This window comes from Ptychodera flava, chromosome 13 (genome assembly GCF_041260155.1).
Source record: "Ptychodera flava strain L36383 chromosome 13, AS_Pfla_20210202, whole genome shotgun sequence".
Classification (NCBI taxonomy): Eukaryota; Metazoa; Hemichordata; class Enteropneusta; family Ptychoderidae; genus Ptychodera; species Ptychodera flava.
In genome coordinates, this window is record NC_091940.1 from 3,072,401 (window position 1) to 3,084,299 (window position 11,899).

General features: G+C 34.2%; 2 protein-coding genes across 3 annotated transcripts in view; one reads left to right on the forward strand and one right to left on the reverse strand.

Moving 5' to 3' along the window:
* Positions 1 to 296, reverse strand: part of LOC139147105 (alanine--tRNA ligase, cytoplasmic-like) — a 35,539-nt gene extending 35,243 nt beyond the window's left edge. Inside the window, exon 1 of one of the 2 annotated variants that reach the window (XM_070718009.1) lies at positions 230 to 296. The gene's annotated coding sequence lies outside the window, so the exon portion shown is untranslated. Of the gene's footprint in view, positions 1 to 202 lie in introns of both variants that reach the window. The other variant, XM_070718010.1, reaches the window with a different exon arrangement.
* On the forward strand, positions 279 to 11,724 carry LOC139147106 (E3 ubiquitin-protein ligase RNF212B-like). Its single transcript, XM_070718011.1, has 17 exons — positions 279 to 415; positions 986 to 1,101; positions 1,489 to 1,550; positions 2,128 to 2,202; positions 2,974 to 3,030; positions 3,519 to 3,586; positions 6,051 to 6,137; positions 6,482 to 6,525; positions 6,950 to 7,022; positions 7,427 to 7,466; positions 8,009 to 8,081; positions 8,527 to 8,587; positions 8,803 to 8,889; positions 9,503 to 9,591; positions 10,065 to 10,129; positions 10,556 to 10,584; positions 11,519 to 11,724. Exons 2-17 carry the CDS (start codon positions 993 to 995, stop codon positions 11,562 to 11,564), a joined length of 1,065 nt encoding a protein of 354 aa, XP_070574112.1. The 5' UTR covers positions 279 to 415; positions 986 to 992; the 3' UTR covers positions 11,565 to 11,724.
* Positions 11,725 to 11,899: the final 175 nt, after the last annotated feature.

Consider the following 11,899-nt stretch of genomic DNA (forward strand, 5'->3'; position numbering starts at 1 on the left):
AGAGAAGTACGTTGAAACTGTAGGCTGGCGCTGCAGTGACTGAAATGAAATCTAGCAGCTGTGGTGTACAGTGTGCCAAAACTCAACATAGGATGATGTAATCACATGAAAACACCAACACAAGTAATTCTGCCAAGACGGAACACAGAGGCACTTTCGTGGTGCAATAGCGGGCTTTCCGTTAAATGCAAATGTAACTCACAATTTGGACGTTGTCTCTTAGACGCACCGTAATATTCAGACACACGTGTATCAAGAGATCCCTCCCTGACAGTAGGGCTGGTGCAGTCTCACTAAATCTCGTCCGAAATATCGTTAGCCCCGAGACTTTAAAAATCGTCCGCAAATGTATAGTGAAGATGGCGGCTACTTCGAAAACCGTCTGCTGCAATTCACATGATTCAAGTTAAAATAGGTGAATATAACACGTTTTTAATCCTTGATTTCGATCTAGTATTTTCTTTTAGATGATTGTAGACCATATTCATACACTGAAGATGTAGTTACTTTGTAGGATCCAGTATGATTACTGGAGTGGCCGTCGTAAGCCACTCTGCCAGACTGGTGGTATATAATACACATCTTACAACAATTCGCTACTACTATGTTTATTTTCCTTTCGCAAGAAACCTTAAAAGCAGAAGAATCGCTATCTATATTAGCCTAGACCTCATTCTCCGCTTTTAAACTTTGTCCACAAAAAAGCACTACAACGAAATATGGTTACGACTGATTAACTAACACTTGTTGTGCAATTGTGTGGCAATAATCTTTTGGGATCTTTTTGGCCCACGGTGAGACTCAGAGACGCTACACGTAACTATACTATACTGTATACAATGAGCAACACATGGCATATTTATCAGTTCGAATTTTGATTGACACGTGTTGTTTTTGTTTTCTTGCAAAGTGCACAGTGATTAATTCTTATTCAAATAACGCTTGTGGCTATTCCTTTCGTTAAAACATTTCTATCCAACTTCAGGAAGGTCATGGCTGATTGGGTCCACTGCAATTTGTGTTTTCATCAGCCCGGAGATGGTCGAAAATTCTTTTTGACTAATTGTGGCCATATGTATTGTGAAAGCTGTGTGAGAGAAGGTATTTACAAATCGATGTACACAAAGTTACTATAGTTAGTAAGGTGAGCTTGTACAGCACAGAACAGAAGCCTGCAGATGGAAAAAAGATGAACGGCTGCAAAACCTTATAAATATCATCATAACTGGATGATGTTATCTCTATATACAAATGAGATACCACAGATACTTTCAGTGATCCGACATTTTAACAAATTTATGATCACCTGTTACTGGGTATTCGCCTCATGGATGATGGATTGAATAAAAAAAAGCAAGGCACATTTTCTGCAAATTTAGTCTAGAGGTGTAAATCATCATTTTTCTGTCCAACTATCTCCTACACACGATTTGAAAAGCCCATTAATAATTTGTTTTCATTTAACTTTGCATTTGTTCTCCTCACAAGGTACTGGTGATAAATGTAAAATGTGTGGTAACCAGTGTTCAGCAATTACTCTGTCTTCACAGGTAATCTTGTAATTCATTTGCAGCAATTGATATACTATGTTTTTAAATGAAAATTTACATGCCAAGGCTATCCTTGTACCTACCAGTTAAACTTTTAGATAGGGTTTTAGCGATTGTGGGCTTTTAGTTGCATGATAATGATTGCAACTGCATTAACATATGATTGTGATTATGGTGGCAAAAAATATTCGAATCCTTTTTTGCATTTCGAAGTAAGATCATTGCATGAACATGAAATTCTGATATTCTCGACCACGGGCCATCCGGGTACTTGCGGGTTTTTACATCATTTTTGTGTCACAGCGCCTTGGGAAGTTCAGATTTTTCAACCACCAAAGCAATATTCAGAGTTTCAATATACATAAATGACATTACGTTTAGTTCTGCTTTTTTCCACCCAATTTCTGTATCATTCGCTCTTCTGTATGGTCTGATCTCTCATTCACCTTGCTCGTATGCGTTTCACCTACTGATGTCACTCCGCGGTCAAGAATATTTGCATTGAAAACTACCTCAAAGAGCATCACAGTAAAATATGTCCATATTGAAATTCTGCATGTATTGATATTTTCTCCAGATGAAGCCAGAAGTTGAAATCTTTTTCACTGATCCTATTGACATATTAAAAAAACAACAGAGGCAGCTTCTCCAGGTATGCTGGTACGATAATATGTAAAAAAACTGAATTGATTAATTAATATGTACTTTTATTATAACAGTTATGCTTTGGTCATTAATTTTTAATGATACCATGTAAATGTAATTTCAAGTTTCAAAATCCTGTGCTATCATGTGAACTAAACAAGATGTGTAATTATGTCACATTGTTCAGCTCCATGAACAATTTCAAATTGCTGTTTCTTCACATGGGTAATCGTGACAATTCAACCTTATTTATGGATTAATGATAATTATTAACACAATAGGGTTTCTCAAGTGTATAATTCAAAAATATTTCTTTTCAGATTGTTATATATATTTTCATTAGTATTTGCAGACGCTAAGAATCATTATAATTATAGTTGATATGACATCATTTGTGAAGAAGTTCAAAATTTACACATTTTGCAAGCTGTAGAATTCAAGAAATATAGGGTGGTGACCTTTTTTAAAAATCACCTGGAAAACAGAATGTTCATGGTGTTCATTATTGCAACATGCAGCTAACTTTCTAGGTGAGCTTCATCAACAGATTTCGTCTAGTTTGTACTGCTGATGCACCTACCTTCCATCTTCATTAATTCAGATATTACAAGGTTGTATTAGGGGTAGAGTAACCATAGTTATAATCACTAATATGGATACACACGAAGTTTCCATATGGCAATGTTTGCTGAGAAGAGACATATGATATTTGAATCTGTTGGGACAGTCAGAAAACATACCAGCCTACTAATACATTATACTTGTCATTTTTTTTCAGGTGATAGACTTTCAGAAGAACCATAGACAAAGACTGACAGCTTATATGAAAGAAAAGGTAAACTGAGGTGTTTGTGTGCTCAAGTGTGTCAAGAATACTTGTTTAACTTTTGAGGTTGATTTGATGTGATTGTAGTACTTTTGTAATTTAGCAATATACTCATGTTAATGAAAAGGATTGAAATAAAGTTTTGCATAATCCAAAATCAGAAGGTCACTCTAGTTTGATTATAAAGTTTGATCTCGCAAAGTATTTGTTTTGTACCTTTTATGAATGTTATAAAATCAACCATAGGAGAATGTTCTTTTTAAAATTACCCTCTCACTCTGTTCTGAGTCAGCAAACCTTGCAGTACAAAACTGATATTTGACTTCAAACCTGTAAAGTGGGATTTTTAAACATTTCTCAACTGGGTAATTGTCAGAAACCATTATGACTTTTCAAATCTTTGCAGTTTGACTTTGTCATGATATTCATAGGCATTTACTTCACAACATTTGTTCAAGACCACATAATTCTAGCTACTATTCTGTATTTGATTTCAGATTAAAAAACAAAGTGCAACAATGGACGAAGCACGGAAAAAGCTTGACCAATGGGAAGACCTAGAAAGGTGATGCATGTGATCAGTTCTGTTTTTTATCACAGAAGTGATGTCAGTGACATCAGTGACATTGTAAATGGAGTTCCTCAAGGCAGTATAATTCTCGGACCCCTTCTTTTTATTTCATTTATGAACGATTTACCATTATCCATCGAATCAAATATAGACATGTTGGCCGATGATGCCACTATTAGTGAATCAGATAATAATATTTCGGAATTAGAAACCAAATTAACAGTTGCTATGAACGGGATCAAGTTATAGTGTGAACAAAACAAAATGGTTATAAATGTAGGAAAAACCAAAGCAATACTCATCACAACGAAGCAAAAATTTTCTAGGCTCTCAAAATCCAATCTTGACATCTATTTTGACAATTGTTTACTAACATCAGTTACATCTGATCAACTTCTTGGCGTCATTATCAACCAACACTTAACCTGGAAAGAGCACATTCGAAAAATTGCTGGCACTGTTGGTAGAAATCTAGCAATGTTGTGTAGATTACGCTGTTTCCTGCCAACCGAAACACGTGTTCTATTTTATAAAGCTTTTGTACAACCCCACTTTGATTACTGTAGTACAATTTTGGGTGGCACGAGTCATATTAAACGCCTTCAGATTCTTCAAAATATGGCTCTCAGATTAATTACGAATGCCCCTAGAGCAACTCCATCTGCACCACTTTATGAAATATGTAAAATAATGCCGATAAAAAACCGTGTCGAATACAGAACAAGTTGTTTCGTGTATAAAGCCATCAATAATATGTTGCCCAAATATTACAAATTTGTTCACAAAAATAACTAGTGTATCATCTCGCAGTACGAGATTCAGCAATCAAACCGATATTCTGTATGTCCCTAGGGCGAGACTTGTCGTAACGTCACAATCTCTTAGACACCACACAGTAAGTGAGGCTACCCACAATTCTCCATGATCTGTACACACAAAGATCACTCACTGAACTGAAGCAAATTTCTTCTGTACACAGAACAACTCGGTCCATATTTCAAAATTCTGGCAACATAGTTCTGGTCATCATAATTTTCTGATTTCTCACTGTGAATATTGAGATGATCAACCCCTTTTCCACGGAGGAGATAGCAATTTCGTATTTTTTTCGACATAGATTTTTGACAGCCATACACAATATTTCAAGGAAACTAAGGAATAAGCTGCATCTGTGGTTGGCAATAGAAAGGGTATTGATGTTTTTTAAACGTTCGTAACAAAGGAAATTTGCATGTCTGACAGGTGGTATGATGAGACCATCTTAGTTGCTGATAACTTTATCTTGACAAGTGTGCAATTTTTAGCACCTCCAAACATCGACTTCTCATTCAGTTTACTCTTGAATTTTAAACATAATCAATAATTTTGGAACATAGTGTTAACAAATAATCCTGAATTTAAATTGTAAATTAAAAATTGTTAAGAAACTGATAAAATTGAAAAAGCCTTTAGCAAAAAATGTCTGAGTGAACAAATCAAGGGGAATTGTGGGTAGCCTCACTTACTGTGCACCATGGTGCCGTCACTTTCAATTCACTGTCAGAGAGTGTTCGATCATCACCTTCGTTGAACACCTTCAAAACAAATTACATCAGGACATATTTGACGTCAAGTAATGTTTAAATGTTTTCGTCTTTAAGCTTTTTAGATTATGCGTTGTTTGTACTGATCATTTTACCGCCCTTTGTTTGATGTTTTAAGTGTATGTTTTTGTGCTTTGTAATTTTATTTCTTGTGTACTTTGTATGTCATAGAGGGCCCTGGGGAAGATTAGCATTTATGCTAACCAGGTTTCCTGTTAAGGATGTTTACCCTCTTTAAATAAAGTTTAAATAAAAAAAAAAAAAAAATAAAAAATAAGTCACTTGTACTTTTAATTGACATTATCCTTTCACAGTATCTCTTAAACATTTTATTCCAATACTAACAATCAATATTTGAGGGCGCAGTTACACAATCATTGCAAAACAAATGGCTTTTTTAGAGTTTTTCATGTAGATGTTTAAGATGTTTGACTGTCCAGTGAATTTCAAGTTCTGAAGATTGAACATTGCTCATTGGGCACTCTTGCAAATTGTGCTAGGTAATACAGACATACTCCAAACACTGAATACATATGGTGAGGTTTAATGTAGTGATGCACATCTTTTTTCTTGTGGACTCCTTGGAATAGTGTAAATCAGAGTGATCGAAAATGAGTTTTTTAGTACACTCACTCACTACCAGAAAGTAGTAATGAAACATTAAATTCTCATGGTTGCACTTGAAACACCCACTTGCACTTGAAATCATCCCATAGTTGGTGGATAAAATATGAACTGTTGACATCAAAATAAGCTGTATAAAATTGTCATCAAGTATATCCATAGTTTATTATAGTACAATGATCAAACTTTGGAACAAGTATTGATAATGTCATTCACATTCATTGTATCTGTAATTTTCATCATGATTGCAGAGAAATATTGATATTGAAAGAAGAAAACTGTAATCTACGACGTCTTCTTGGTGGTTCACCAGCTAGCAAATTAACTCACAGTCACAGGTACACACTCCTTCTCAGATGAGTATGATAAATGAATCATTATTAAATATTAAATTTTCCAATAATACATGCATTGATAGATTTGTTACATGAAGAACAATGTCTACACAAAAATGTAAAATTACCAACTATTATCCTTCTGTGAAGGCAATTACTGATTCAATTGTAAATATCCAGAAAGCAGCTATGAATCCTACAAACCTCAATCAATGTTTCGACTGCATTTCCTGGAAATTGTTGGGCACTTGTACCATATATACATTCTACAAACTTAAATCATATGTATGTCACATGTAGACAACATGTGATCTTCCCTTCTTAAGAGTACTTTCACAATTTTGTAGAACACCAACTCAGGGGCTGAGTCCATCACAGATGAAAATATCAGGTAAGCCTGTATATCACATAGCAGTGTCATGTAGTAAAAGGCATTTTAATAGTGAATTAAGTTATATATCTCAGTAATATATCTTTTCATATAGTCACATAGCAGAAGGATATACTTGCACAATAGAAAAGTAAAATACATCTGTGAAAAGAAAGTCCAAGCTTTTAATTGCTTTCAAGAGTTTTTATTATTGCTATAAGTATAAAAAAAATTAGTAAACATATAAAGAAATTGGGAGACTTTTCATGAATGCTTACAGCAGTGTAATCTAAAGTTTGATATATTGCAGTAATCTCAAGCACATTGTTTCAGTTTTTTTCAGATTTGTAAACTTTCTTTTGACTGCAATAAAATATTATTAAATGAAGAAAATTAAAATAGAGCTGTCACAAATAATATCACTGGCTATCCTTGACAATTTCAGCCAGAACACCATCACCATCAAAACACAGTCATAAATCACCTTTCAACACTTCCAGAGGAAGTCTTCCATCTACGTAAGTACATTTTTCATCTATACTTATACAATATTACTGTATATCTTTCAATAATGCATTAATGAATTGATGAAAAGGTTAAGATTCATTAGTTGTGTGTCAAAAAAAAAGCAACCATTTGTGATACTTTTGTTTGAAGTACTATTTTAGTAGAAACGCCTGGCCCAGTAAAATGTGTTTTGAGTACCGTACGTTTCACCATGTGAATACCGTATGAATGAGCTGAGACTAGCTTCACCATTGCATTCATTTCATCACAAGGGAAGAGTACATACATATACAGAGTGATAATCCTATCAATAATCTGTTTGCATGAATGAAGTTTGTTGTGAAGAGTTACAATACTAGGCTTGAACAGACTAGCTATATACTTATAATGTCCAATGTTTGCTTACATTTGACAGTCCACAGAATAATACTGGAGATGCACAAACAACTCATGCTGTAAGTTATCATTATTCTTTCTATGCTATATTTTGTGATCAACTTTGATGAACTTTTAGTTTCCTTTCAGTTTACTTCCAACATTCTCAAATTTGTCCAATCTTAATGTGCACTTTCAGAGTAGAAAATCACATTCCTCTGTGTATTGCAAAGAAAACCTCAATTTGTTTAAACAGATAAAGGCAAGATTTTTCATACATTGTTAGTGTACCGTAGATTTGCATTTGATAAACTTTGCTTTTAAATAAGAACCTGCTTGCAAATAATGAACATAAATAACATATTGTGGTTCATTTCATGCAATGGGCATTATGTGAGTTGAGGTGGGTTTCATTTATTTGTCAAGTTTCTGACCTATGTTCTGACCAACATTGGTAGGAAAATTAAAGTTCCAGGCAAAAATTGTTAGTAAAGGTGTTTTTTTTTCAGTTTTAATTTGTTATTTGTGATAACATATATTGATCAAGTAAGATTGTTGAAGGCTGTATGTACACACTGCACCTTTGTATGGATACTAACTTCCAATTGTGTTCATGTTACAGGCACTAGTTCAGTACACACCAAAAGGTCCAAGTAGAATTACAGTGAGAACACCTCCTGTTGATGGGAAAATGGGTGAGACAATCAAGTGAAAATAATATTATATATGAAGTTATTTTATAGAATTTTTTTGTGGCAAATGCAAGAATTTGGGTGCATTGAAGGTTATGCTAGCTGTGTGAGAAGATGACCCTTCCCAGCAAACATAATGTATCATCACTTTTATTCATATCTAATTTAAATTTGAGTTTTGTAGCAAATAGGAATTCTGGAAAAAGAGGAGATGTAGAAAATTATGTATCAAATATTGCCATAAACAGAAATTTTGCAGACATTAATAAAGTCTGCATCAAAAGAATATTTCACAAGAAAAACTTTCCCACCAGGTAAGGGTTCAATGCACTTTACTTCACATGTGTGTATTTTATGATGAAATGTACTTTCCATTCATCATTTTAAGACATATGGACATAAATGAATCCATATAGCATAATACTATGCATATTCTCCCAATGAACAGGTACTCCTCCAACACCAATCAGAAATATCCAACAGAAAACACCCACTCTTCATGCTGTAAGGTTAGTTTTCCAGATTTACTCATCTCAGTTTCATTGAAGCTTTCACTGATATTGTAACAGTATTCGCTGTACAGACCTTGCATTATGAAAGTTAATATTCATCTAGACAGAACATGGCTTCTTTTAATATTAGTTCTTTTACTGCTGTATTTCAAAGAGACATCCAGTCGTTAGCTACTTTGATGTGATTTGAATGATTTCTGTTGGTTTTCCAGACAAAATAATCCAGGCAGTTATGAAAGGTGTACGCCAACTAGATCTATGCCTAGAACATCACCAATGTCGATAAGCCCTGCATCAAGGTAAATGTACAAGGCTCTCATTGCCATTATACAATCATTTCTATTGTTAGATCAGTTGAAAGTGACAAAATTGTCAGATTCGCTCTTGTTTTTTCTGTTTACATAAAACATTCTTTGTCAAGTGACAGGAACAGCAAATCCAATAGCTCTTTGCTATATGTGTCACAAATATTACATCCAAAGCCCTTCAAAGCCAAACTTTGCTTTTGATTGCATAAATTGTTCAAACTTTTCTTATATCTTTATATTCACCTGCAATCCATAATTCTATAAGATGTTTGTCTGTTCTTTGACAAAACAATTGGCCTTACAGTGTGTCATACAGAAATAGCTCATAACAGTTATGTGTTGAACTGCCTGATGATTAAGCTGTAGAACCATAAGTCAATGATTTCATATTAGGGATCGGACTCCCTTGCCATTATGACGTTTTTCTTTCGAGTTTCACTATCAAATACACAATGAAAGATAACATGGTTTGCTACTGAACAAACTGTCACATGGATCATGGAGTGTATGATAACAATTGATACCACTTGGTTTATGCTTGCTATCTTCAGTATAAAGTAATTTTCAGAATTTCAAACAGTACCTATTGATATTTTACTCACAGAAAATCAAATGTTAATGACACTAGTTATGGTAAAGATGTCACATATGGCCAGACAACACCAACGAATACAAGGAACATCTCAAGCCAAGGTAACAACTTATTACTTCTATAACATTCAAACCATTAAAGTTTTCATAATTTTTTGAAGACAAACCCATAAATCATCATTCACTTTTACCAAATGTACAATTTTCCAACCATGCCCAGCTGTATGATTCTAGATCTAATTTTCAATTTTTCTCTCTCTCTCATACATAAACAAAAGTGCGACAAATTTTCAAACTTCTATAGTCATTGAAGTTTATTGATGCTGTAAATTTGTTCCGCTTTGTCTTCCACAATCACAATATATAGCCTTTGCAAGATTGTAAACTATATGACTTGTTTGAACTGGGCCTGCACACAATGATGTATTTGATTTGATTAAGTGATCTGCACAGTTTTGCACTCACACACACACACACCACTTTTCATAGTACTGGGTCATCTGCAAATTCTACTTTCACTATATAATGCTTCATACATTCCTCATTACATTTACTCAGAATGTTGTTGGTTTCAGCTTTCCACACACCTTCATCTCAAAATGTTCACAATGCATGGGATCCATCCAGGAGACAAATCCATGTAAGTATATACCAACCGCAATACTGCAACAGTTTGTTAGAATATATAATAATCTAAGAGGTTCTGTGCTGCAAACTAGCAGCAATATTACGGCCAAAATTTTGATCCCATCTGAATATTGAGAAATAATGAGACCTCTCCAGAGTCATTAATCATCAATGTTTCATAATGTATTGGATAATTATGCCATTCGGTGTGTTAATGCTTGTTTAGTAGTGATGTCTGTGTTTTTAGGTAGTTACATTATAGACATCTTACCCTAACCAGAGCTAAAACTGATAGGTGTAACATGCCTGGTTGGTATATATACACTGCTTTGGTACCACTTTAACTGGTACACGAACAATAGTCTTATAAAATGAAAATCTTATCATGCTGTCACAGATCTGATTATCTAAGTTCTTGTTTGTTATCACTCTTTACTAGTTGAGTTATCAACCAAGAAGACCAGTCTTGTAAGTAAACGTACAAGTCTATTTCAATGTCTGACATTCCATAATGTCTAGCATCAACTTGGTAAACTTCATTGCATACCAGAGATACATCTGGCATTTTCTGACCATCATCATCTGCAAAATGCAATCCATCAGTTCATCTTTGAGATTTAGTCACCCTCATTCAACGGGAATGGCAAAGAGACTGTCAACTTTACTGATTTTTAGCGAAGACTTGCATTCAGTGAGAGAGCTTAGTGAAGAAAAATTGTAATATGTGGTCCTCTCTCAATCAAATGTGAAAAACAAGCACCATATAGAATTCTGATTGCGAAATATGCAGTGGTGTTGCATGGGCTCAATACTGTACTGACCATGGTTGCAAGTCTAAGACTAATAAATTGTATTTATAATGATATGTTGCTATGACTTTACCTGCTCTCATTGCATGAATAGAATTATGGGATACATTCATTTTTTCCTATGCATCTGTATGACAACTGAGAACTCATTAAAGTTTTTGTTTGGGATGTCTGTAAGATGTATTTGAGAAATACCAAAATACTCCAATTTTTGAAAGAAAGTCATGGGAATCACACATTTTTGTTTGGTCAAATCTTAAGGCAGGAGACATGTGCGATGGTGTATGGCAATCTTTCAATAAACTTTGTTTTCACCAACATAAAGCATTTCTCATTCAAGTATTTAGCTTATTTACTTGAAACTTAACTTACTTCAATTCTTAACATCTGCAAATGTCCATAATTTCATCAAAACTGTACCTGAATAGGTAAATCAACTTGCCACTGGAAAGAGCAATTGTCAAGCCAAGAGGCTGTATAATAATATTGAATTCATGGAGAAAAATGTGATTTTCCTCATAAGTCTACCTGTCATACAAAGCTAATATCGTAGCTTGACAGTAACTTATCAATGTTCCTCACTTTCCCACCAGGTCTGCAGCATTGTCTGATCCAAGCAATCACGGCAAGAATAAATAAAGAGACAGGCGAGACTATTTTGAATGATGATCCAAAGATCATCTAGCAGGGAGACCAATCAGAAATCCTTCTCTCCTCTCATTCTAAAGTATGCCTTTAGAAATAACTTGCTCTATTTTATGAAGTTTCATTGTTATCAACTATGCATTCAAATACAACAACCTACTTTTATACACATGTACCCTCTTACTTTCACTTATTCACACAATTCTTTTTTGAAAAACGACAAGATTTATTATTTACCATTGTACAAAAATACATCACTAATTGGTAGAAAATTTCTAGAAGATATCTGTACATTGTTGTACAATAGTTGTCTTTACATAGCATTTATG

Coding starts and splice junctions, on each gene's coding strand:
- LOC139147106 (XM_070718011.1), top strand. CDS start 993: ATGGCTGATTGGGTCCACTGCAATTTGTGTTTTCATCAGCCCGGAGAT. Junction 3,587..6,050: donor CAATGGGAAGACCTAGAAAG/GTGATGCATGTG, acceptor TCATGATTGCAG/AGAAATATTGATATTGAAAG. Junction 7,023..7,426: donor AGAGGAAGTCTTCCATCTAC/GTAAGTACATTT, acceptor TACATTTGACAG/TCCACAGAATAATACTGGAG.